General features: G+C 43.7%; 1 protein-coding gene across 9 annotated transcripts in view; it reads left to right on the top strand.

The window, feature by feature from the left end:
• Positions 1-24,590, top strand: part of LOC139555316 (kazrin-like) — a 301,708-nt gene that overhangs the window by 220,829 nt on the left and 56,289 nt on the right. For 7 of the 9 annotated variants that reach the window (XR_011670986.1, XM_071369024.1, XM_071369041.1 and 4 more), the window contains one exon: positions 5,575-5,682. Coding sequence is in view for 8 of the 9 variants with exons in the window: in XM_071369024.1 (XP_071225125.1) it covers positions 5,575-5,682 (108 nt within the window). In the remaining variant the exon portion in view is untranslated. Of the gene's footprint in view, positions 1-5,574; positions 5,683-12,433; positions 12,744-24,590 lie in introns of those variants that run through there. The other 2 variants (XM_071369049.1, XM_071369080.1) reach the window with 2 other exon arrangements.

The raw sequence follows: 24,590 nt of genomic DNA, 5'->3' as shown, positions 1-24,590 counted from the left end.
CTCCATTAAAATGACATCAAATTGATCAGAAATACAGTGTAGACATTGTTAATGTTGTAAATGACTATTGTAGCTGGAAATGGCTGATTGTAACATCTGCTTCCAACTCACACTCTCATACACGTAGATCCCCTGAACGCAGCTCACTTTCCAGCCCACACTCTCACTCACATAGATCCCCTGTCACATCTGCTCCTGCCCCGCCCTCTAGTGCTCATCCAGTGTCTCATTGACCTGCCACCACTGCCCCAGTGCTCTCTCCCTCTCCCTCTCTCTGTGTGTGTGTGTGATTGTGTGGGTGGGTGGAGACAGGTGTGCGGGAGTCAGCAGATCCCCACCAGCTGCAAACTGTTCCATAATCAAGACCTCTACAAATACTCAGTCCTGCCACTGCCACATTGTAATCTCTGCCCAGTCAGTCCATGGTTCTAGCTGTTTGTTCCTGTTGTGCCTGTTTTCCTTTGCCTGATGCTGTTTTCCTCTCCGCTACAGTTCTGCCCGCTCTGACTCTGGTCACTGTCTCCAATCCAACTTCTTGTCAGTCCTGCTACTCTGTCCTGGATTCCCCACTCTACGCTCCCTTGGATTCCCCTCTGGACCTGCTTACCTGCTTACCCCTCCGGACCTGCTTACCCCCCACACCTCTCGCTCCAGCCTCCGTACCTGGTTTCCAGCAACTCGCCCGAGCTTCCCCTGGCCTGCACTCAATCTTCCCCCCGTGTTTCAATAAATACCTTGGTTACCTCATCTCGTCTGTTCACCTGTTCCGCTCCGCGTGACATCCTCTGAACGCAGCTCACACTCCAGATCCCAATCACCTGCATTCTGTTCACAGTCAATACCACACACTATTTAGTTCAGCTCTTTGCACCCCATCTTTGTGAGGTATTGTTTGTTTTTGACACACTTCTCTTCGGAGCTCTATTTTTCTGGTCATTTACTCCTCCCGTGTATGATAGTTTTTGCCTGCCTCACTAACGACGCCTTTTGCCTACCGGCGCCTTTTTGCTTTGGTCACAGCCTCCTTACTAATGAATATGTTTATCTTTAATACTACGATATCATCACATTGACCTTAAGCGTACAATGTTTCAGACAGCTTTTTCTCCATCTGGATTTAGTAGCTTTTGTAATAGTTTAGATATGAACCCACCCTATCCAACTACTACTCTAGATGCATGTAGTATTATACTATGGCATTGTTGAATACTCATTTCTGATTGGCTTGAAGAGCATTCTAGAGCGTGCATTATTAGCCTACCTTCCACAAAATTGAGGCTGCATGACTTTCCAAGGTCAGCGATGCAAGCGCATCTAGCCGTCTCTACTGATCCTTTGTTGGATACAAGTGACCAAGCAGAGTGGTAAGAGCTGCTTGATTGGCTGAGCTGAACATCGGCCTTCAAAAATGCCAATCCTTTTCCCTCCTCCTGGTGAAGCGATTTGTGTGTGTTCCCAAATGTATTTATATAACCTTTATTTAACTAGACAAGTCAGTTAAGAACAAATTCTTATTTACAATGACGGCCTAACAACAGGCATCCTGCGGGGATGGTGGCCTGGGATTAAAAAAACAAATACAATATAAATATAGGACAAAACACACATCACAACAAGAGAGACACAACACTACATAAAGAGAGACCTAAGGCAACAACATAACAAGGCAGCAAAACATGACAACAACATGGTAGCAACACAACATGGTAGCAGCACAAAAACATGGTACAAAAAATTCATAAATGTGAGCAATGTTTTGTTTTTGTTTATTTGTTAAGATGTGTTAATGATGCACGTTTTTAAATTATTAGCCACCATTATTAGCCACCGCTCTGGGATAATTTGCTAGCGTTGACAGAATTTGTCAAACGGAAACACCAACACAATCGTGTTCGAATGGAACTGGGTCAAGTAGGCGGGGCTACATAAGGCGAATAACGCACGGTATATTTGCACCATACAATTCAATGGCTATGGTTCATTCTTACATGTTACATGTTTGAGCCGCTTTTGAAAGCAAAAGTCTAATTGAAAACATTATTGGCATTGTTGAATTGGATTTTCATAATAGCAAGCTAGGACGGATGGTTTGGTTAGCTAAACTAGCAAGTCTGGTTACCAAGGCAACTAGATACTGTCCTATCTAGTAAACTTGCTAGCTACTTCAGTGGATGTTGAACACATTTCTAGCGGCAAAGGTGTTAAATTATAGCCATGGTATAAAAGGGAAGTCAACTCGTGGCTCTATGCTTTCTCTGGAAAATAATGCAACTCCGTGGAAGGTTAGAACACACCTTCCACGTTATTTTCCATAGAACGCATAGCCTCTTGTTGATTATCCCTTGCTTATACAATGGGTGGGTCTAATTCTGGATGCTGATTGGTTAAATTACCAACGGCTAAGGCTATGACGTTGAAATGCGTATTCACTCTTGCATCTGACTGCGCAATCCACTGTCTCATCAGCCCAGCCAGGCAATTTTTAAATCTCCACTGTAAAAAACATCTACACATTATCTCCCATTTCTTTTTGACTAGCATTTGGTTTTCAACAGCGGAGATTTGTCTCTCGGACATTTGCAACATTGTTTCAATATGGAATTTCCAACTCCAACTGTCCCATCGTAATAAACGTGTCGGGACGAGACAGACAGGCTGAAAGCTTTTCTCAGCCAGTCAAAATAATGAATCAGCATAATTTTTATGGATATATACGAAGAAATGTCAATAGAAAAACACAAAATGCAGTTTGCTGTCATTCCAGCTTAAATTTGAAGTGATATTGTTAGCTGTGTAGTTGGCTATCTCTTCTGAACAGCAGCCTGGCGAGAGAGCAAGTTTTTTATGCCAGGTGAAATCGCACATCATTAGCTCAATGTTATGAATGTATCCCCCCAAAATCACTAGAAAACAGCATAAACAATTGCAGATGCAGCTACTTTGTTGTTATTCTAGCTGCGCTGTTTGACATGACTGTGTTAGCTGAAGTTGGCTAGCTAGCAAGCAAGGGATAAGAATGTTGTCAGCCATCATGGCAAGGGAACATTTAGAACAAACGACTGGGTCACGTCCATAGATTTAGAACAAGAATACTTAACGACTGGGCCACGTCTCTGGAAACTGAACCAATAGAACGAACAACCAGCCGGCTTCGGTAGCAACCCTAGATTTGTGTCGGGACTATACTGTAAAAAAATTATGGAAATATGCCAATCATTATTTGAATATGTTGGTAACCCATTGTATAAAACTGATAATGGCCTTGAAGCCGGTGTTCGGAGGATATATTGGCGCGGTTTTCTAACAACACCCGTGCCAATATATCCTCCAAACACCGGCTTCTCTGGCATTATAACTTAATTGAATGACAGACACAAGAGGCAACCAATTGAAAGTTGAAAGTTAGATTTAATTTTATTCTCTTGCCTGTAAGCCTGTTTATCATTGCTCCGCTATGGAGCCTGTAGTGTTTCACTGCTGAACACCAAAAGAGAGACACGACAGAATAGAAGATGAAGAGAGGTGTGCCTGTGAACTAGCTGACAGATCAGGGTTGTGTTCGGAGAAGCAGATAGCCTGGCGTTTTAGAGTAACCGAAAGGTCGCTGGTTCAAATCCCCGAGCTGACTAGGAGAAAAATATGCCGATGTGCCCTTGAGCAAGTCACTTAACCTTGGGTTAACCTTGGGTCTCTGGGTAAGAGCGTCTGCTAAATGATTAAAATGGATCCAGTGTCTTGTCATGATACAGTTGTACACCAGACAACGAGAGCTCCTGTACGTGACCAGTATGGGAATAGCCTGTCTCGGAACACGTTTATTCTTTAGCGAGAAGAACGGCAGATCAATGCCAGGGACGCTATCTTCTGAAGAAATTATCTCACTTTTTGACGTTTTGGGCCTGCTCTAGAAAATGACTTCATGTTCATGCAGAAATATTGCTGCCACCTCTCCTGTGAACATGTGTTTCTTTTATAGTCCCTCATAGCCGGAAGAGTAGGAGAAGGAGGTGGTGGAGGAGGAGGTGGAGGATGATGAAGAGGTGGTGGAGGTGGACGAGGTGGAGGATGATGAGGAGGGAGTGGGGAAGGAAGAGGAGGTGGTGGTGGAGGAGGAGGAGGAGGATTAGGCAGAGGAAGAGGAAAAGAAAGAATCGTATAATGAAGTAATAAGGCCTGAGTTGGTGTTGTATATGGCCAATAAACCACGGCTAAGGGCTGTTCTTATGCGCGACGCAGAGTGGAGTGCCTGGATACAGCCCTTAGCCGTGGTATATTGGCTATATATCACAAACCCCTGAGGTGCTTTATTGCTATTATAAACTGGTTATCACCGTAATTAGAGCAGTGAAAATAAATGTTTTGTCATACCCGTGGTATATTTTTTATTTTACTAGGCAAGTCAGTTTAGAACAAATTCTGCTGCGGCAGGGTAGCCTAGTGGTTAGAGCGGTGGGCTAGTAACTTAAAGGTTGCAAGTTCGAATCCCTGAGCTGGCAAGGTACAAATCTGTCGTTCTGCCTCTGAACAAGGCAGTTAACCCACTGTTCCTAGGCTGTCATTGAAAATAAGAATTTGGTCCTAGTGGTCTGATATTAGGTGATGGTCTGATATACCATGGCTGTCAGACAATCAGCATTCAGGGCTCGAACCATTCAGTTTATAATGAGAGTTAGCTGGTGCCTTTCCTCGGTTCACGTTTAGAGCGGAAAATGACATGAGTTAATAAAAACAGAACTATCAGTGGAAAGTGGGGGAGGAGCAGAGAGGAGGAGCAGAGAGGAGGAGCAGAGAGAGGAGGATAGAGAGGAGAGAGAGGAGGATGAAGAGGAGGGGAGAGAGAGAAAGATAAAGAGGAGGAGAGAGAGGAGGACAGAGAGGGGAGAGAGAGGAGGACAGAGAGGATAGAGAGAGGATAGAGACGGACAGCAGATGAACCGTCACCTGTAGAGCTCAAGCAGCAGAGTTCGATCAAAACCATTAAATCATTGTACTGGACGCAAAAAAGTTTGGCGGAGCAAGATAGAGACAGTATGAGAGAAAAAGTGTGAAAAGGAATGAGACAGTGGATGATCTGTATGAAAATTGTCCTCCTCCCATTTCTCCTGCAATTGTTAAACATGCAAAAATCTATTAGCTGTATTGTTCATTAGAATAGTGCCTGTCAAACTCAATTCATATCTATAATGGCTCTTCCAATTTCAAACATAATTGTTTGTTTTTGAAAACCTCTCAGCAGTGTGTATGGAAGTTACATCACATCACAAGTTTAACGCAGACAGTGACTCATTTGATTACTCGCTCACTCTTTCTTTCTCTTTCTGTCACTCTTTCACACGCGCACGTATGCACACATGTACACACAATCACACACACAGACACGCAGCTATTCACCACCTGTGTGAGTCATGTTAGTGCCTCTTGGCTTTGTAAATGCTAATAATAACTGTCCTTCCTCTTTAGAAAGACGTCTTCCTGAAGAGATCTGTTGTCAACATAACGTTATTGTACATCTCAATGATGCTAGTCCCTGTTGTTGGTCTGATGTCATATGTCCTATTGTGTTTTTTCTGACAGATCCTGCCGGTAATTACAGGCAGAAGTCGGTGGTGAGCGATATCTGTTACCAGACAGAGATCTCCAGCCTCATGGACTTTGGGACTCCAGACTCCTCACTAGACAAAGGTAAGGTGTTGCCTTGGAAATACGGGGCGTTGCCTTGGTGACGGAAGGAAGTGTGTGCATGGTGATTTGTGCCAGGAGTTGAGACTGAGACAACGACCTGTCAGCATGTCAGATGGGTGGACACAGACAGGAGCAAAGGTCTGTCTGTCTGTCTGTCTGTCTGTCTGTCTGTCTGTCTGTCTGTCTGTCTGTCTGTCTGTCTGTCTGTCTGTCTGTCTGTCTGTCTGTCTGTCTGTCTGTCTGTCTGTCTGTCTGTCTGTCTGTCTGTCTGTCTGTCTGTCTGTCTGTCTGTCTGTCTGTCTGTCTGTCTGTCTGTCTGTCTGTCTGTCTGTCTGTCTGTCTGTCTGTCTGTCTGTCTGTCTGTCTGTCTGTCTGTCTGTCTGTCTGTCTGTCTGTCTGTCTGTCTGTCTGTCTGTCTGTCTGTCTGTCTGTCTGTCTGTCTGTCTGTGAGAACAATCTGACAATATGGCTGGCTGGCTGGACACCGTGGTACAAAGGTATACAACACACAGACAGTATACAACACACAGGGTTAATGATCTGCTTGGCATTGTACTGTATACACCCAATACTGTGCTGGGCTCAGACACAATACAGAGAAACATTGATAGGAGAGCTGAATGGGGTGAGAGGGGCAGATGTAACCGCTTTACATTCTATTGTTGTAGCATCTGAAAAGAGAAGAGTACTATTGATGTTCATCTTTGTTGTATTGTGGTTTTGACCATTTTCTGCTCTAATCACAGTCTTCATTTTGAGGTAAATTGCATCTAATTTTCCCTCTAAAGAACTTTCTGAATAAAGGCTCTCTCTCTTAGTTGTGATCTGGATGATCAGTAATGATACTGGCCGCTGAGGAGGATCGTCATAAAGAGTATTGATCACCTAAAGCTTATTGGTCAATCTATAAGTCTTGTAGGCATTTCATTTTCTCCTACTTAATGATACCCATTATTCTTTATCACGCTGCTAGAAAGCCAGAAGAGTGTCCCCCACAATTGTAATTGTAATCATTTCATCGAATACTGCTCCTTCAAGCAGCAGAAGTACACTCTCAGGTCATTAAATGAGCCTCATGACATTTCAATCAGCCCTGGACAGAGGTAGTATCTATCTGAGTCACTCCTTCATCTCTCACTCCTTCCCTCCCTTCTTCCCCTCCCAAGGCAATTATTAATATCTTAATGCCTGTCTTTCTCAGCTCTCCATCAAAACTCTCATGTGCTTATAATGCAGAGTGACCAATCATCTGGTGCAGCTGGAGGACAGTGGGAGCAAAGAAAGAGAGAGTGAAAGACAGAGAGGGAGGAGGTGAGGGAGAGAAATGGAGGGGGAGAGAAAGGGAGAGAGAATAAGATAGTGAAGAGAAAGAGAGGGAAGGAGCGAGGAAGTGAGAGAGTGAGGGAAGGGGTGCAGGAGAAAGAGGGAGAGCCCCACCCTCTTCAACATATATATCAACAAATTGGCGAGGGCACTAGAACAGTCTGCAGCACCCGGCCTCACCCTACTAGAATCTGAAATCAAATGTCTACTGTTTGCTGATGATCTGGTGCTTCTGTCACCAACCAAGGAGGGCCTACAGCAGAACCTAGATGTTCTGCACAGATTCAGTCAGACCTGGGCCCTGACAGTAAATCTCAGTAAGTCAGAAATAATGGTGTTCCAAAAAAGGTCCAGTTGCCAGGACTACAAATACAAATTCCATCTAGACACCGTTACCCTAGAGCACACAAAAAAAAACGATACATACCTCGGTCTAAACATCAGCGCCACAGATAACTTCCACAAAGCTGTGAATGATCTGAGAGACAAGGCAAGAAGGGCCTTCTACGCCATCAAAAATAAAATAAAATTTGACATACCAAGTAGGATCTGGCAAAAAATATTGGAATCAGTTATAGAACCCATTGCCCTTTATGGTTGTGAGGTCTGGGGTCTGCTCACCAAACAAGAATTCACAAAATGGGACAAACACCAAATTGAGACTCTGCATACAGAATTTAGCAAAAATATCCTCCGTGTACAACGTAAAACACCAAATAATGCATGCAGAGCAGAAAAAAAGAGAATTACTTGGCACATGGAAAGAATTAACAAAAAACAGAGCAAACTAGAATGTTATTTGGCCCTAAACAGAGAGTACACAGCGGCAGAATACCTGACCACTGTGACTGACCCAAAATGAATCTCTTTAAAGGATCTGACCCTTTTTTTCCAATTTTCACCTAAAATGACATACCCAAATCTAATACCCTGTAGCTCAGGACCTGAAGTAAGGATAGAAATATTCGTGATACCATTTGAAAGGAAACACTTTGAAGTTTGTGGAAATGTTAAAGGAATGTAGGAGAATATAACACATTAGATCTGGTAAAAGATAATACAAAGAAAAAAACAACCGTATTTTGTATTTTTTTTGTACCATCATCTTTGAAATGCAAGAGAAAGCTCATAATGAATTATTCTAGCCCAGGCGCAATTTAGACAGTTGCACTGTATGTGCAAAGTTTTAAAGTGATCCAGTGAAGTATTGCATATCTATTCAAAATGTTGTATCAAGACTGCCGAAATGTGCCTAATTGGTTTATTCATACATTTTCAAGGTCATAATTGTGCACTCTCCTCAAACAATACCATGGTATTCTTTCTTTCACTCTAATAGCTACTGTAAATTGGACAGTGCACTTAGATGAACAAGAATTTAAGCTTTCTGCCCATATCAAATATGTCTATGTCCTAGGATTCTTTTGTTTTGTTTCTTACAACCTCATGCTAATCACATTAGCCTAAGTTAGCTAAACCGTCCCGCAGATGGGACACCGATCCTGAAGAAGTTTTAAGAAAAGCTTTGACTATGTACAGATTCAGTGAGCATAGCCTTGCTATTGAGAAACGTCGCTGTAGACGAAGAGAAGACAGGCTATGTGCACACTGCCCACAAAATGTGGAAACTGAGCTGCACTTCCTAACCTCTTGCCAAATGTATGACCATATTAGAGACATCTATTTCCCTAAGATTACACAGACCAACAAAGAATTTGAAAACAAATCCAATTTTGATTAACTCCCATATCTATTAGGTGAAATACCAGTGTGTAATCACAGCAGCAAGATTTGTGACCTGTTGCCACAAGAAAAGGACAACCAGTGAAGAACAAACACCAATGCAAATCAAATCAAACCTTATTGTCACATGTGCCAAATACAACAAGTGTACCGTGAAATGCTTACTTACAAGCCCTTAACCAACAGTGCAGTTCAAGAAGAAGACAATATTTACCAAGTAGGCTAAAATAAAAAGTGAAAATAAGAAGTAACACAATAAGAATAACAATAACAAGGCTATATACAGGGGGCACCGGTACAGAGTCAGTGTGCGGGGGTACAGGTTGGTTGAGGTAATCTGTACATGTAGGTGGGGGCGAAGTGACTATGCATAGATAACAAACAAACAGTGAGTAGCAGCAGTGTACAAGGGGGGGGGGGGGGGGGGATTTAGAATTTCTGACTTCAGCAGTCTAATGGCTTGGGGGTAGAAGCTGTTGAGGAGCCTTTTGGTCTGAGACTTGGCGCTCTGGTATCGCTTGCTGTGCGGTAGCAGAGAAAACAGTCTACAACTTGGGTGACTGGAGTCTGTGACACCGCCTATTACAGTACAGTTGAAGTCGGAAATGTACATAAACTTATGTTCGAGTCATTAAAACTTGTTTTTTACGGACTCCACAAATTTATTTTTAACAAACTATAGTTTTGGCAAGTCGGTTAGGACAATTTTTCCAACAATTGTTTACAAACAGATTATTTCACTTATAATTCACTGTATCACAGTTCCAGTGGGTCAGAAGTTTACATACACTAAACTGACTGTGCCTTTATACAACTTGGAAAATTCCAGAAAAATTCCTCCATTGGAGGTGTACCTGTGGATGTATTTCAAGGTCTACCTTCAAACTCAGTGCCTCTTTGCTTGACATCATGGGAAAATCTAAAGAAATCAGCCAAGACATCAGAAAAGAAAATGTAGACCTCCACAAGTCTGGTTCATCCTTGGGAGCAATTTCCAAATGCCTAAAGGTACCACGTTCATCTGTACAAACAATAGTACGCAAGTATAAACACCATGGGACCACGCAGCTGTCATACCGCTCCGGAAGGAGACGCGTTCTGTCTCCTAGAGATGAACGGACTTTGGTGCAAAAAGTGCAAATCAATCCCAGAACAACAGCAAAGGACCTTGTGAAGATGCTGGAGGAAACAGGTACAAAAGTATCTATATCCACAGTAAAATGAGTCCTATATCGACATAACCTGAAAGGCCGCTCAGGAAGGAAGAAGCCACTGCTCCAAAACCGCCATAAAAAAGCCAGACTACGGTTTGCAACTGCACATGGGGACAAAGATCGTACTTTTTTGGAGAAATGTCCTCTGGTCTGATGAAACAAAAATAGAACTGTTTGGCCATAATGGCCATCGTTATGTCTCAATCTTGTAGAGAATTTGTGGGCAGAACTGAAAAAGTGTGTGCGAGCAAGGAGGCCTACAAACCTGACTCAGTTACACTAGCTCTGTCAAGAGGAATTCTCCAAAATTCACTCCACTTATTGTGGGAAGCTTGTGGAAGGGTACCCGAAACGTTTGACCCAAGTTAAACATTTGAAAAGCAATGCTACCAAATACTAATTGAGTGTATGTAAACTTCTGACCCACTGGGAATGTGATGAAAGAAATAAAAGCTGAAATAAATCATTCTATCTACTATTATTCTGACATTTCACATTCTTAAAATGAAGTGGTGATCCTAACTGACCTAAAACAGGGACTTTTTACTAGGAATAAATGTCAGGAATTGTGAAAAACTGAGTTTAAATGTATTTCGCTAAGTTGTATGTAAACCTCTGACTTCAACTGTATGTAGGTCCTGGATGGCAGGAAGCTTTGCCCCAGTGATGTACTGGGTCATTCGCCCTACCCTCTGTAGCTCCTTACGGTCAGATGTCGAGCAGTTGCCGTACCAAGCGGTGATGCATCCAGTCAGGATGCTCTCGATGGTGCAGCTGTAAAACCTTTTGAGAATCTGGGGGCCCATGCCAAATCTTTTCAGTCTCCTGAGGGGGAAAATGTTTTGTTGTGCCGTCTTCACGACTGTCTTGGTATGTTTGGACCATGATAGTTTGTTGGTGATGTAGACACCAAGGAACTTGAAACCTTTGACCCGCTCCACGAGTACAGCCCTGTTGATGTTAATGGGGGCCTGTTCGGCCTGCCTTTTCCTGTAGTCCACGATCAATGTGTTTAGTTATGACATGAAGGATAGCTGTATGAAAAAGACAGGATGGGAGTACTGAGAGTATGAAGACAAAAGAGCAGTATCATGAGAAGGGTAACCATAAGTAAAAATATCAGTCAATTGATTCCAGCTACACTGAAACCAAGGCTGAAACAAGTCAACTCTTGTCACACTCACAACCCTGAATGGGCGTTAGATGAATGAGAATGAGAATGACACATGACTGTGATTCTTGAGCAGTCAGTCAGTCAGTCAGTCAGTCAGTCAGTCAGTCAGTCAGTCAGTCAGTCAGTCAGTCAGTCAGTCAGTCAGTGATTGACAGATCCATTACATCAGTTGACAAGCATCTGGCTAAAATGTGTGTGATGTTTGGGCCATGTTGAGAGATGAAACACACACATTGGATCATCGTCCACTGACAAGCAGGATGGATGGCATACTTGGAACATCATCCACTGACAAGCAGGATGGATGGCATACTTGTGCTCATTACTACAATAGCAATAGGTGACACACTCTGTCCCACGCATAAGTCTAAATATAAACATATGTATTCTATATTAGAGACATCATTATTCTGTACAGGCTTAGCACTAGAAAATAGCACTATATTAGGTTTGTGGTAGCCAAGTAATGAAATTGACAGAATCATAAGAAATATCTAAACCAATTTGCGGATGGAAAAAATATGCATGTTACATTTTTAGTTGCAAGCTTATGTATTACTAATACAGTAAACATAATACAACAACACTTTCAGTTTATACAAACTGTACACGTTAGTACTAAGCTACAATGTTTCAGGAGTAAAAATAGTCAGCTGGAAGTCAGATTTACCTCTGAAATGAATCCCCCCCAGTGTCTTGCTTATCTCTGTTCCTCTACCTGACTGCACCTGCTGTCCCTTTCTTGGGCCCTGGGACTGGGAGAAAACACCAGCACTTCCTGGGTTGCCTTCTCACACTAACAACCCCAGTGATGTGTGTGGAATTGTTTTGAGGTACTTTCATTTGTGACCAGGAAGTACTGTATGTCTCAAGTTTCAAGTTTAATGTCACATGCACAAGTACAGTCCCTACAGGTGTATTGTTCTCTCTCTCTCTCTGTAAGTGAGATGTTCAGTATAGTACAGTAAGTCCTGGCATTCAACTGTCTGCCATCAGGTGGAGTAGGAGTGCTATAACAGTGACCCACCTGTCCTACCACCTGAGGCTACAGGTACGCCCTCCCTCCTCCATGAGAGAGAGAGAGTGATCCCCGAGAGAGAGAGAGAGAGAGTGATCCCCGAGAGAGAGAGAGAGAGAGAGAGAGAGTGATCCCCGAGAGAGAGAGAGAGAGAGAGAGAGAGAGAGAGAGAGAGAGAGAGAGAGAGAGAGAGAGAGAGAGAGAGAGAGCTGGGAAGTGTTAAAAAGAGGAAGGGTGAGAGCGGTTTGGAATGTAAACTGCCTTTGGGCGTGTACCAGAACAGGTAGAGAAAAGGGCGGAGGAGAGAGAGAGAGAGAGGGGTTGAGAGATAGAACGCGCAAATGACAGAGCGAGAGAGAGGGAGATAGCTAGAGAGAACAGAGAAAACAGGCTCACTCACACACTCAGGGGAACTCTTCTAGTAACCTGACTGGGTGGACCCAGTGCTACGGTGTATTTCTGAATGGTGTCTGTCTGTGTTGGGTTCCTCTGCTATGAGAACACACACCAGCATTGACCGTGGAGCCCAGCGGAGCCTGTACTGTGGAGGAGGAGGACATGAGGTCCGACAGGGAGGAGGGGACACCCGGTGAGTGAGAGAAAGAAAGAGGAGTGTGTTTAGAGGATCACTCACTGTTGTGATGGTTGGTTTAAGCCAGAGTTCTGTTTCTACGGTAGAAGAGTGTGTTTAGAGGATCACTCACTGTTGTGACGGTTGGTTTAAGCCAGAGTTCTGTTTCAATGGTAGAGGGGTGTGTTTAGAAGATCACTCACTGTTGTGACGGTTGGTTTAAGCCAGAGTTCTGTTTCTACAGTAGAGGGGTGTGTTTGGGGATCACTCACTGTTGTGATGGTTGGTTTAAGCCAGAGTTCTGTTTCTACGGTAGAAGAGTGTGTTTAGAGGATCACTCACTGGTGTGACGGTTGGTTTAAGCCAGAGTTCTGTTTCTACAGTAGAGGGGTGTGTTTAGAGGATCACTCACTGTTGTGACGGTTGGTTTAAGCCAGAGTTCTGTTTCTACAGTAGAGGGGTGTGTTTAGAGGATCACTCACTGTTGTGATGGTTGGTTTAAGCCAGAGTTCTGTTTCTACAGTAGAGGGGTGTGTTTAGAGGATCACTCACTGTTGTGACGGTTGGTTTAAGCCAGAGTTCTGTTTCTACAGTAGAGGGGTGTGTTTAGAGGATCACTCACTGTTGTGACGGTTGGTTTAAGCCAGAGTTCTGTTTCTACGGTAGAGGGGTGTGTTTAGAGGATCACTCACTGTTGTGACGGTTGGTTTAAGCCAGAGTTCTGTTTCTACGGTAGAAGTGTGTGTTTAGAGGATCACTCACTGTTGTGACGGTTGGTTTAAGCCAGAGTTCTGTTTCTACAGTAGAGGGGTGTGTTTAGAGGATCACTCACTGTTGTGACGGTTGGTTTAAGCCAGAGTTCTGTTTCTACGGTAGAAGGGTGTGTTTAGAGGATCACTCACTGGTGTGACGGTTGGTTTAAGCCAGAGTTCTGTGTCTACAGTAGAGGGGTGTGTTTAGAGGATCACTCACTGTTGTGACGGTTGGTTTAAGCCAGAGTTCTGTTTCTACGGTAGAAGAGTGTGTTTAGAGGATCACTCACTGTTGTGACGGTTGGTTTAAGCCAGAGTTCTGTTTCTACAGTAGAGGGGTGTGTTTAGAGGATCACTCACTGTTGTGATGGTTGGTTTAAGCCAGAGTTCTGTTTCTACTGTAGAAGAGTGTGTTTAGAGGATCACTCACTGTTGTGACGGTTGGTTTAAGCCAGAGTTCTGTTTCTACAGTAGAGGGGTGTGTTTAGAGGATCACTCACTGTTGTGACGGTTGGTTTAAGCCAGAGTTCTGTTTCTACAGTAGAGGGGTGTGTTTAGAGGATCACTCACTGTTGTGATGGTTGGTTTAAGCCAGAGTTCTGTTTCTACAGTAGAGGGGTGTGTTTAGAGGATCACTCACTGTTGTGACGGTTGGTTTAAGCCAGAGTTCTGTTTCTACAGTAGAGGGGTGTGTTTAGAGGATCACTCACTGTTGTGACGGTTGGTTTAAGCCAGAGTTCTGTTTCTACGGTAGAGGGGTGTGTTTAGAGTATCACTCACTGTTGTGACGGTTGGTTTAAGCCAGAGTTCTGTTTCTACGGTAGAAGAGTGTGTTTAGAGGATCACTCACTGTTGTGACGGTTGGTTTAAGCCAGAGTTCTGTTTCTACGGTAGAGGGGTGTGTTTAGAGTATCACTCACTGGTGTGATGGTTGGTTTAAGCCAGAGTTCTGTTTCTACAGTAGAGGGGTGTGTTTAGAGGATCACTCACTGTTGTGAGGGTTGGTTTAAGCCAGAGTTCTGTTTCTACGGTAGAAAAGTGTGTTTAGTGGATCACTCACTGTTGTGACGGTTGGTGTAAGCCAGAGTTCTGTTTCTACAGTAGAGGGGTGTGTTTAGAGGATCACTCACTGTTGTGATGGTTGGTTTAAGCCAGAGTTCTGTTTCTACAGTAGAGGGGTGTGTTTAGAGGATCACTCACTGTTGTGACGGTTGGTTTAAGCCAGAGTTCTGTTTCTACGGTAGAAGGGTGTGTTTAGAGGATCACTCACTGGTGTGACGGTTGGTTTAAGCCAGAGTTCTGTGTCTACAGTAGAGGGGTGTGTTTAGAGGATCACTCACTGTTGTGACGGTTGGTTTAAGCCAGAGTTCTGTTTCTACGGTAGAAGAGTGTGTTTAGAGGATCACTCACTGTTGTGACGGTTGGTTTTATCCAGAGTTCTGTTTCTACAGTAGAGGGGTGTGTTTAGAGGATCACTCACTGTTGTGACGGTTGGTTTAAGCCAGAGTTCTGTTTCTACAGTAGAGGGGTGTGTTTAGAGGATCACTCACTGTTGTGATGGTTGGTTTAAGCCAGAGTTCTGTTTCTACAGTAGAGGGGTGTGTTTAGAGGATCACTCACTGTTGTGACGGTTAGTTTAAGCCAGAGTTCTGTTTCTACAGTAGAGGGGTGTGTTTAGAGGATCACTCACTGTTGTGACGGTTGGTTTAAGCCAGAGTTCTGTTTCTACGGTAGAGGGGTGTGTTTAGAGTATCACTCACTGTTGTGACGGTTGGTTTAAGCCAGAGTTCTGTTTCTACGGTAGAAGAGTGTGTTTAGAGGATCACTCACTGTTGTGACGGTTGGTTTAAGCCAGAGTTCTGTTTCTACGGTAGAGGGGTGTGTTTAGAGTATCACTCACTGGTGTGATGGTTGGTTTAAGCCAGAGTTCTGTTTCTACATTAGAGGGGTGTGTTTAGAGGATCACTCACTGTTGTGACGGTTGGTTTAAGCCAGAGTTCTGTTTCTACGGTAGAAGAGTGTGTTTAGAGGATCACTCACTGTTGTGACGGTTGGTTTAAGCCAGAGTTCTGTTTCTACAGTAGAGGGGTGTGTTTAGAGGATCACTCACTGTTGTGATGGTTGGTTTAAGCCAGAGTTCTGTTTCTACGGTAGAAGAGTGTGTTTAGAGGATCACTCACTGTTGTGACGGTTGGTTTAAGCCAGAGTTCTGTTTCTACAGTAGAGGGGTGTGTTTAGAGGATCACTCACTGTTGTGATGGTTGGTTTAAGCCAGAGTTCTGTTTCTACAGTAGAGGGGTGTGTTTAGAGGATCACTCACTGTTGTGACGGTTGGTTTAAGCCAGAGTTCTGTTTCTACAGTAGAGGGGTGTGTTTAGAGGATCACTCACTGTTGTGACGGTTGGTTTAAGCCAGAGTTCTGTTTCTACGGTAGAAGAGTGTGTTTAGAGGATCACTCACTGTTGTGACGGTTGGTTTAAGCCAGAGTTCTGTTTCTACAGTAGAGGGGTGTGTTTAGAGGATCACTCACTGTTGTGATGGTTGGTTTAAGCCAGAGTTCTGTTTCTACTGTAGAAGAGTGTGTTTAGAGGATCACTCACTGTTGTGACGGTTGGTTTAAGCCAGAGTTCTGTTTCTACAGTAGAGGGGTGTGTTTAGAGGATCACTCACTGTTGTGACGGTTGGTTTAAGCCAGAGTTCTGTTTCTACAGTAGAGGGGTGTGTTTAGAGGATCACTCACTGTTGTGATGGTTGGTTTAAGCCAGAGTTCTGTTTCTACAGTAGAGGGGTGTGTTTAGAGGATCACTCACTGTTGTGACGGTTGGTTTAAGCCAGAGTTCTGTTTCTACAGTAGAGGGGTGTGTTTAGAGGATCACTCACTGTTGTGACGGTTGGTTTAAGCCAGAGTTCTGTTTCTACGGTAGAGGGGTGTGTTTAGAGTATCACTCACTGTTGTGACGGTTGGTTTAAGCCAGAGTTCTGTTTCTACGGTAGAAGAGTGTGTTTAGAGGATCACTCACTGTTGTGACGGTTGGTTTAAGCCAGAGTTCTGTTTCTACGGTAGAGGGGTGTGTTTAGAGTATCACTCACTGGTGTGATGGTTGGTTTAAGCCAGAGTTCTGTTTCTACAGTAGAGGGGTGTGTTTAGAGGATCACTCACTGTTGTGACGGTTGGTTTAAGCCAGAGTTCTGTTTCTACGGTAGAAGAGTGTGTTTAGAGGATCACTCACTGTTGTGACGGTTGGTTTAAGGCAGAGTTCTGTTTCTACAGTAGAGGGGTGTGTTTAGAGGATCACTCACTGTTGTGATGGTTGGTTTAAGCCAGAGTTCTGTTTCTACAGTAGAGGGGTGTGTTTAGAGGATCACTCACTGTTGTGATGGTTGGTTTAAGCCAGAGTTCTGTTTCTACGGTAGAAGAGTGTGTTTAGAGGATCACTCACTGTTGTGACGGTTGGTTTAAGCCAGAGTTCTGTTTCTACAGTAGAGGGGTGTGTTTAGAGGATCACTCACTGTTGTGATGGTTGGTTTAAGCCAGAGTTCTGTTTCTACAGTAGAGGGGTGTGTTTAGAGGATCACTCACTGTTGTGACGGTTGGTTTAAGCCAGAGTTCTGTTTCTACAGTAGAGGGGTGTGTTTAGAGGATCACTCACTGTTGTGAGGGTTGGTTTAAGCCAGAGTTCTGTTTCTACAGTAGAGGGGTGTGTTTAGAGGATCACTCACTGTTGTGACGGTTGGTTTAAGCCAGAGTTCTGTTTCTACAGTAGAGGGGTGTGTTTAGAGGATCACTCACTGTTGTGACGGTTGGTTTAAGCCAGAGTTCTGTTTCTACAGTAGAGGGGTGTGTTTAGAGGATCACTCACTGTTGTGACGGTTGGTTTAAGCCAGAGTTCTGTTTCTACAGTAGAGGGGTGTGTTTAGAGGATCACTCACTGGTGTGACGGTTGGTTTAAGCCAGAGTTCTGTTTCTACAGTAGAGGGGTGTGTTTAGAGGATCACTCACTGTTGTGACGGTTGGTTTAAGCCAGAGTTCTGTTTCTACAGTAGAGGGGTGTGTTTAGAGGATCACTCACTGTTGTGATGGTTGGTTTAAGCCAGAGTTCTGTTTCTACAGTAGAGGGGTGTGTTTCGAGGATCACTCACTGTTGTGACGGTTGGTTTAAGCCAGAGTTCTGTTTCTACGGTAGAGGGGTGTGTTTAGAGGATCACTCACTGTTGTGACGGTTGGTTTAAGCCAGAGTTCTGTTTTTACAGTAGAGGGGTGTGTTTAGAGGATCACTCACTGTTGTGACGGTTGGTTTAAGCCAGAGTTCTGTTTCTACGGTAGAAGAGTGTGTTTAGAGGATCACTCACTGTTGTGACGGTTGGTTTAAGCCAGAGTTCTGTTTCTACAGTAGAGGGGTGTGTTTAGAGGATCACTCACTGTTGTGATGGTTGGTTTAAGCCAGAGTTCTGTTTCTACAGTAGAGGGGTGTGTTTAGAGGATCACTCACGGTTGTGACGGTTGGTTTAAGCCAGAGTTCTGTTTCTACAGTAGAGGGGTGTGTTTAGAGGATCACTCACTGTTGTGACGGTTGGTTTAAGCCAGAGTTCTGTTTCTACAGTAGAGGGGTGTGTTTAGAGGATCACTCACTGTTGTGACGGTTGGTTTAAGCCAGAGTTCTGTTTCTACAGTAGAGGGGTGTGTTTAGAGGATCACTCACTGTTGTGACGGTTGGTTTAAGCCAGAGTTCTGTTTCTACAGTAGAGGGGTGTGTTTAGAGGATCACTCACTGGTGTGATGGTTGGTTTAAGCCAGAGTTCTGTTTCTACAGTAGAGGCGCGTGTGAGTTCATGAGTTCGTCTTTAACATGTATACCCATTCGTTTTAATATTCACACTGAATTTATGAGAGGAATTTGAATGAGTCATGTAAACACGTTGCCAATGAGTTACTAAATGAACAACTCATCATTCGGTAGTGTTGCATTTAGATGATATTATACAGTATATATGAAGGTTGTGTTACAGTAGCAACACATTAATGACTGTAAAGAAATCATGTTTTGTGCGTAATTTTAGAAAACATATTTGATGGTAGTAGGCTCCGAACCTCCTTTGTTTATTTGCTTTACATAAGCATGTTGACCTGGATCTGATATGTACGTTGATTAATATGCGTGTTAATCTGTTAATATACCATGAGTGAGTCTGGTATTTAGGCAGATATTTGGTGACGATCATCTCAGACAACATAGCACACATAGACTACATCTCTGAGAGATGATCAGTCAGTCTCTCACATGCCAGTACTCTGGGAGCTGTGTCCTGTTCTGTCTGGAGTCCTGTCTGGTCCTAAAACTGCTATCCAATCAGCGTATTGCCCCAGTGTTCAACCTAGAATTCCTCCTCCCATGTCTTGCCTTTAATGTGTTGCAATACATTTGATAGAAAATGGCAACCTCCAGACACAGCCATTCATTCAGGTGTTATCTGAGAGAGCCTCCAACACGTCCAACTGGAACCCTGGTAGACACTGTCTCTGTGACAGGATCTATACTGTGTTTTTTACCTATATGCCCCCTGACAAGTTACATAAGACTGTGTGTGTGTGTGTGTGTGTGTGTGTGTGTGTGTGTGTGTGTGTGTGTGTGTGTGTGTGTGTGTGTGTGTGTGTGTGTGTGTGTGTGTGTGTGTGTGTGTGTGTGTGTGTGTGTGTGTGTGTGTGTGTGTGTGTATGCGTGTGCCTCCATGCACGCCTGTGTGCGTGCGTGCTCATGCGTGCATAATATGTGTGTGTGTGCATGCACGTGTGTGTGTGTACTTGCTACTCACTCTTGTGTGTTTGTGCGTGCTGGTGGTATTTGAGTGGATGAGTCCGAGTCTTATCCCGCTGGTTGTGTTGCGTGACTCCTGCTGTTGATTTACTCCATACCCAGAGGTTGAGGAAAGATAATGAGTTTGACAGAGTGAGACGCTGCTGCCAGATGGCACTATCAGAGATGGTCTCGCACTTTGCTCCAACAACAGCTCACAGCAGGCCCATGATGACATGCTCTGCAGGCCTAGTCCTTGACCAGTGATCAGTCCACCTGGCTGGACCAGTCTAATGTGTTACAGCTCCATAGCGAATGGAGGTCAGTGTAGAAGAAGGATGCACCACCATTAGTTTGACTGTGGTTTTCCTGGAGATGTTCATGAATTGGGCACGGCTTTCATCTCCATCCTGGTTTGAGTGAAAAGAGCTACAGTATGTTTAGATAGATTAGAGCTTTTGTTCTTGTTGGTCTTGTTGGTCTTGTTGGTCTTGTTGACCTTGTTGGTCTTATTGGTCTTCTTGGTCTTGTTGGCTTTGTTGGTCTTATTGGTCTTGTTGGCCTTGTTGGTCATATTGATCTTGTTGGTCTTGTTGGTCTTATTGGTCTTGTTGGCCTTGTTGGTCATATTGGCCTTGTTGGCCTTATTGGTCTTATTGATCTTGTTGGTCTTGTTGGTCTTATTGGTCTTGTTGGCCTTGTTGGTCATATTGGCCTTGTTGGTCTTGTTGGTCTTATTGGTCTTGTTGGCCTTGTTGGTCATATTGGCATTGTTGGCCTTATTGGTCTTATTGATCTTGTTGGTCTTGTTGGTCTTATTGGTCTTGTTGGCCTTGTTGGTCATATTGGCCTTGTTGGTCTTGTTGGCCTTATTGGTCTTATTGATCTTGTTGGTCTTGTTGGTCTTATTGGTCTTGTTGGCCTTGTTGGTCTTGTTGGCCTTATTGGTCTTATTGGCCTTGTTGGTCTTGTTGGTCTTGTTGGTCTTGTTGGCCTTGTTGGTCTTATTGGTCTTATTGGCCTTGTTGGTCTTGTTGGCCTTGTTGTCTTGTTGGTCTTGTTGGTCTTGTTGGTCTTGTTGGCCTTGTTGGCCTTGTTGGCCTTGTTGGTCTTGTTGGTCTTATTGTCTTTGTTGGCCTTGTTGGTCGTGTTGGCCTTGTTGGCCTTGTTGGCCTTGTTGGTCTTGTTGGTCTTATTGTCTTTGTTGGCCTTGTTGGTCGTGTTGGCCGTGTTGGTCTTATTGGCCTTATTGGTCTTGTTGGTCTTGTTGGCCTTGTTGGTCTTATTGTCTTTGTTGGCCTTGTTGGTCGTGTTGGCCTTGTTGGTCTTATTGGCCTTGTTGGTCTTATTGGCCTTGTTGGTCTTGTTGGCCTTGTTGGTCTTATTGGCCTTGTTGGTCTTATTGTTCCTGTTGGTCTTGTTGGCCTTGTTGGTCTTGTTGGCCTTGTTGGCCTTATTGGTCGTATTGTTCTTGTTGGCCTTGTTGGTCTTGTTGGTCTTGTTGGTCTTATTGTCTTCGTTGGCCTTGTTGGTCTTGTTGGTCTTGTTGGCCTTGTTGGTTGTATTGTTCTTGTTGGTCTTGTTGGTCTTGTTGGTCTTATTGTCTTTGTTGGTCTTGTTGGCCTTGTTGGCCTTGTTTGCCTTCTTTGTCCTGTTGGTCTTTTGGCCTTGTTGGCCTTGTTGGCCTTGTTGGTCTCGTTGGTCTCGTTGGCGTCGTTGGTCTTGTTGGTAGTGCTAACTGACTCTAAGTTGAGCAGTCGCTCCAGGTTATTGCTGCTCTTCCAGAGGCACATCCCTGGCCTAATCTCCTCATAATAAAAGTGTGAATAAATTACTGCTATTTCCAGTTGGCATGCCTACACTGAACCCTGTTGTAATGTAAACTGACAGCAATTAATTAATGGTAGCTGTTCCTTATAGATATACAGTGAGGGAAAAAAGTATTTGATCCCCTGCTGATTTTGTACGTTTGCCCACTGACAAAGAAATTATCAGTCTATAATTTTAATGGTAGGTTTATTTGAACAGTGAGAGACAGAATAACAACAAAAATATCCAGAAAAACGTCAAAAATGTTATAAATTGATTTGCATTTTATTGAGGGAAATAAGTATTTGACCCCCTCTCAATCAGAAGGATTTCTGGCTCCCAGGTGTCTTTTATACAGGTAACGAGCTGAGATTAGGAGCACACTCTTAAAGGGAGTGCTCCTAATCTCAGTTTGTTACCTGTATAAAAGACACCTGTCCACAGAAGCAATCAATCAATCAGATTCCAAACTCTCCACCATGGCCAAGACCAAAGAGCTCTCCAAGGATGTCAGGGACAAGATTGTAGATCTACACAAGGCTGGAATGGGCTACAAGACCATTGCCAAGCAGCTTGGTGAGAAGGTGACAACAGTTGGTGCGATTATTCGCAAATTGAAGAAACACAAAAGACTGATAATTTCTTTGTCAGTGGGCAAACGTACAAAATCAGCAGGGGATCAAATACTTTTTTCCCTCACTGTACACACAGACATGGACGAGCCTGCTTGCACAATCACACACACACAAACACACAATCTCTTTGTGGGTTCATACATGCAGAATTACACATGCAGACACTAGTCAGGCATAAACTGTAACATATACTGTATGGAGGGAAACCTAGGGTCCGCTCTCTCTAACATCTTGTTTGTGTTGTGCGTTGGATGTTGAAGTTAAGTAAAGTTGAGAGCCAATGCCAATGCATAATTGATGCTCACATATATTATAGAACAGTCCTGTAATAACCTGAGTGAGAAGAGGACTTGCTGGTCCTCGCGTGCTGCCAAATGCTGTTCAGGGATCAACCAGGGAGGGTTTGTGTTGTGTTATATTCTCTCACCCACCCACACTCTTCCCGGCACTATCAATGGCTGAGAGACTGAGACAGCCTACAGGAAGGAGGTCAGAGACCTGGCAGAGTGGTGCCAGGACAACAACCTCTCCCTCGACATCAGCAAGACAAAGGAGCTGATCATGGACTACAGGAAACGGAAGGGCCGAGCACGCCCCCATTCACATAGACGGGGCTATTGTGGAGACGGTCAAGAGCTTCAAGTTCCTCAGTGTCCACACCATCAAGGACCTACCATGGTCCACACACACCAATACAGTCGTGAAGAGGGTACGACAACTTCTCTTCCCCCTTAGGAGGCTGAAAAGATTTGGCTTTTGCCCTGAGATCCTCAAAAGGTTTTACAGCTACACCATTGAGAGCATCTTGACTGACTGCATCACCGCTTGGTATGGTAACTGTTTGGCATTCGGCCACAAGGCCTTACAGAGGGTAGTGCGTACAGCCCAGTACATCACTGAGGCCGAGCTCCCTGTCAACCAGGACCTCTATACCAGACGGTGTCAGAGGATGGCCCTAGAAATTGTCAAAGACTCCAGCCACCCAAGTCACAGTCTGTTCTCTCTACTACCACACTGCAAGCGGTACCGGAGCGCCAAGTCTGGGACCAAAATGCTCCTGAAAAGCTTCTACCCCAAAGCCATAAGACTGCTGAAAAGTTAATTAAACGGCTACCCGGACTTTCTACTTTTCACCCCCTACCTACATGTACATAATACTTCAATCAATCACCTAACCAAACCTGCATGTATATATTACCTCAATCAATCACACCAACTACCTCGTACCCCAGTACACTGACTCGGTACCGGTACTGCTTGTATATAGCCTCGTTATAGTATTTTGTGTTATTTTATTGTTACTATTTTCTTTTTATCTATTTGTAAATGTTCTTACTTTTTAACTGCATTGTTGGGAAAGGGCTCGTAAGCATTTCACAGTAAAGTCTACACTTGTTGTATTCGGCGCATGTGACAAAATATTATTTGATTTGACTACTGTAGAGAATGTCAACATAGTGTTGTGCAGCAGGTTTAGAACAGAAAATAATCTCCACGCAGCCTCCCAACCACCAAACTCCCCCTCGGATCCAAAACCGGTCATTGACTGAATGAATATGGTTGCTATTTTTGATGCAACCCTTTCCATCAGCCTTCCTGCATCATTTCATGTTGATTTGATGTTATCCTCTTATATAAGGCTTATATATGGGTCATCCTATTGTCTTGAGATGTAAACAAAATTGGGACTTTAGTGACTGGTCTTATCAGGTCGCTGTTAACAGCCATTTCGTGATACCGTCCACGGTCTTACAATAGACCTAAAGTAGATCTCACTGCTTCATGAAAAATTAAATGTGCCTGTTGCCTGTGAGACGTCGTAATAATGTGAAAATATGGTTTAAAAAGCCACTTAAAGTTTGTAATTTCCTCTTTGAAATTTCAGACTTGAGTTTCCCTTATGAAAAATGAAAAATGTATCAACCGCTACAAAAATGACCATGAATTATTATGTGGATTAGAATTCATGGTCATTTTTGTAGCGGTTGATACGTTTCCTGCTGCTGCAGGATTATTTTCCTACTGTTTCCTACTTAATTGTATCAAATTAAGATCCCACATCTGTATGAGAGATCCCTGGGTTCATTCGGCAGGCTGCATTTCCCTGACAATAAGGGCTATTATCTGCATGAGTTTGATGAGGAGAAGCAGCCGACCCCTGTCATCCCCTATGGCAATCCCAACACAACCCTCCTTCCGTGGGAATCACCTCCACCACGCAGTAATAATCAGAGAGGCAAAGCACACCAGGCATCCATGCACACACACAAGCAAACACACACACACACACTTGCATGCGCACACACAAACACACTGATACGGCCATCCACGCATCATGTGACTCCTCCGTCACAGAAATACAGAGCAGAGGAACATTGTGGATGGAGCAGAGACATGGAAGCACAGATGCTCTGTGGCCAAGAGCAGACAATAAGAAGTAATGTATTCACAGTGGTGTAAAGTACTTAAGTAAAAATACTTTAAAGTACTACTTAAGTAGTTTTTTGGGGTATCTGCATTTGACTTTACTATTTACATTTGAAGTCGGAAGTTTACATACACTTATGTTGGAGTCATTAAAACTTGTTTTTCAACAACTCCACAAAGTTCTCGTTAACAAACTATAGTTTTGGCAAGTCGGTTAGGACATCTACTTTGTGCATGACACAAGTCATTTTTCCAACTATTGATTACAGACAGATAATTCCACTTATAATTCACAGTATCACAATTCCAGTGGGTCAGAAGTTTACATACACTAAGTTGCTGTGCCTTTAAACAGCTTGGAAAATTCCAGAAAATTATGTCATGGCTTTAGAAGCTTCTGATAAGCTAATTGACATAATTTGAGTCAATTGGAGGTGTACCTGTGAATGT

This window comes from Salvelinus alpinus, chromosome 2 (assembly GCF_045679555.1).
Source record: "Salvelinus alpinus chromosome 2, SLU_Salpinus.1, whole genome shotgun sequence".
Classification (NCBI taxonomy): domain Eukaryota; kingdom Metazoa; phylum Chordata; class Actinopteri; order Salmoniformes; family Salmonidae; genus Salvelinus; species Salvelinus alpinus.
The sequence above is the reverse complement of the archived record's forward strand: the minus strand, read 5'-3'. Positions and strand labels throughout refer to the sequence as shown.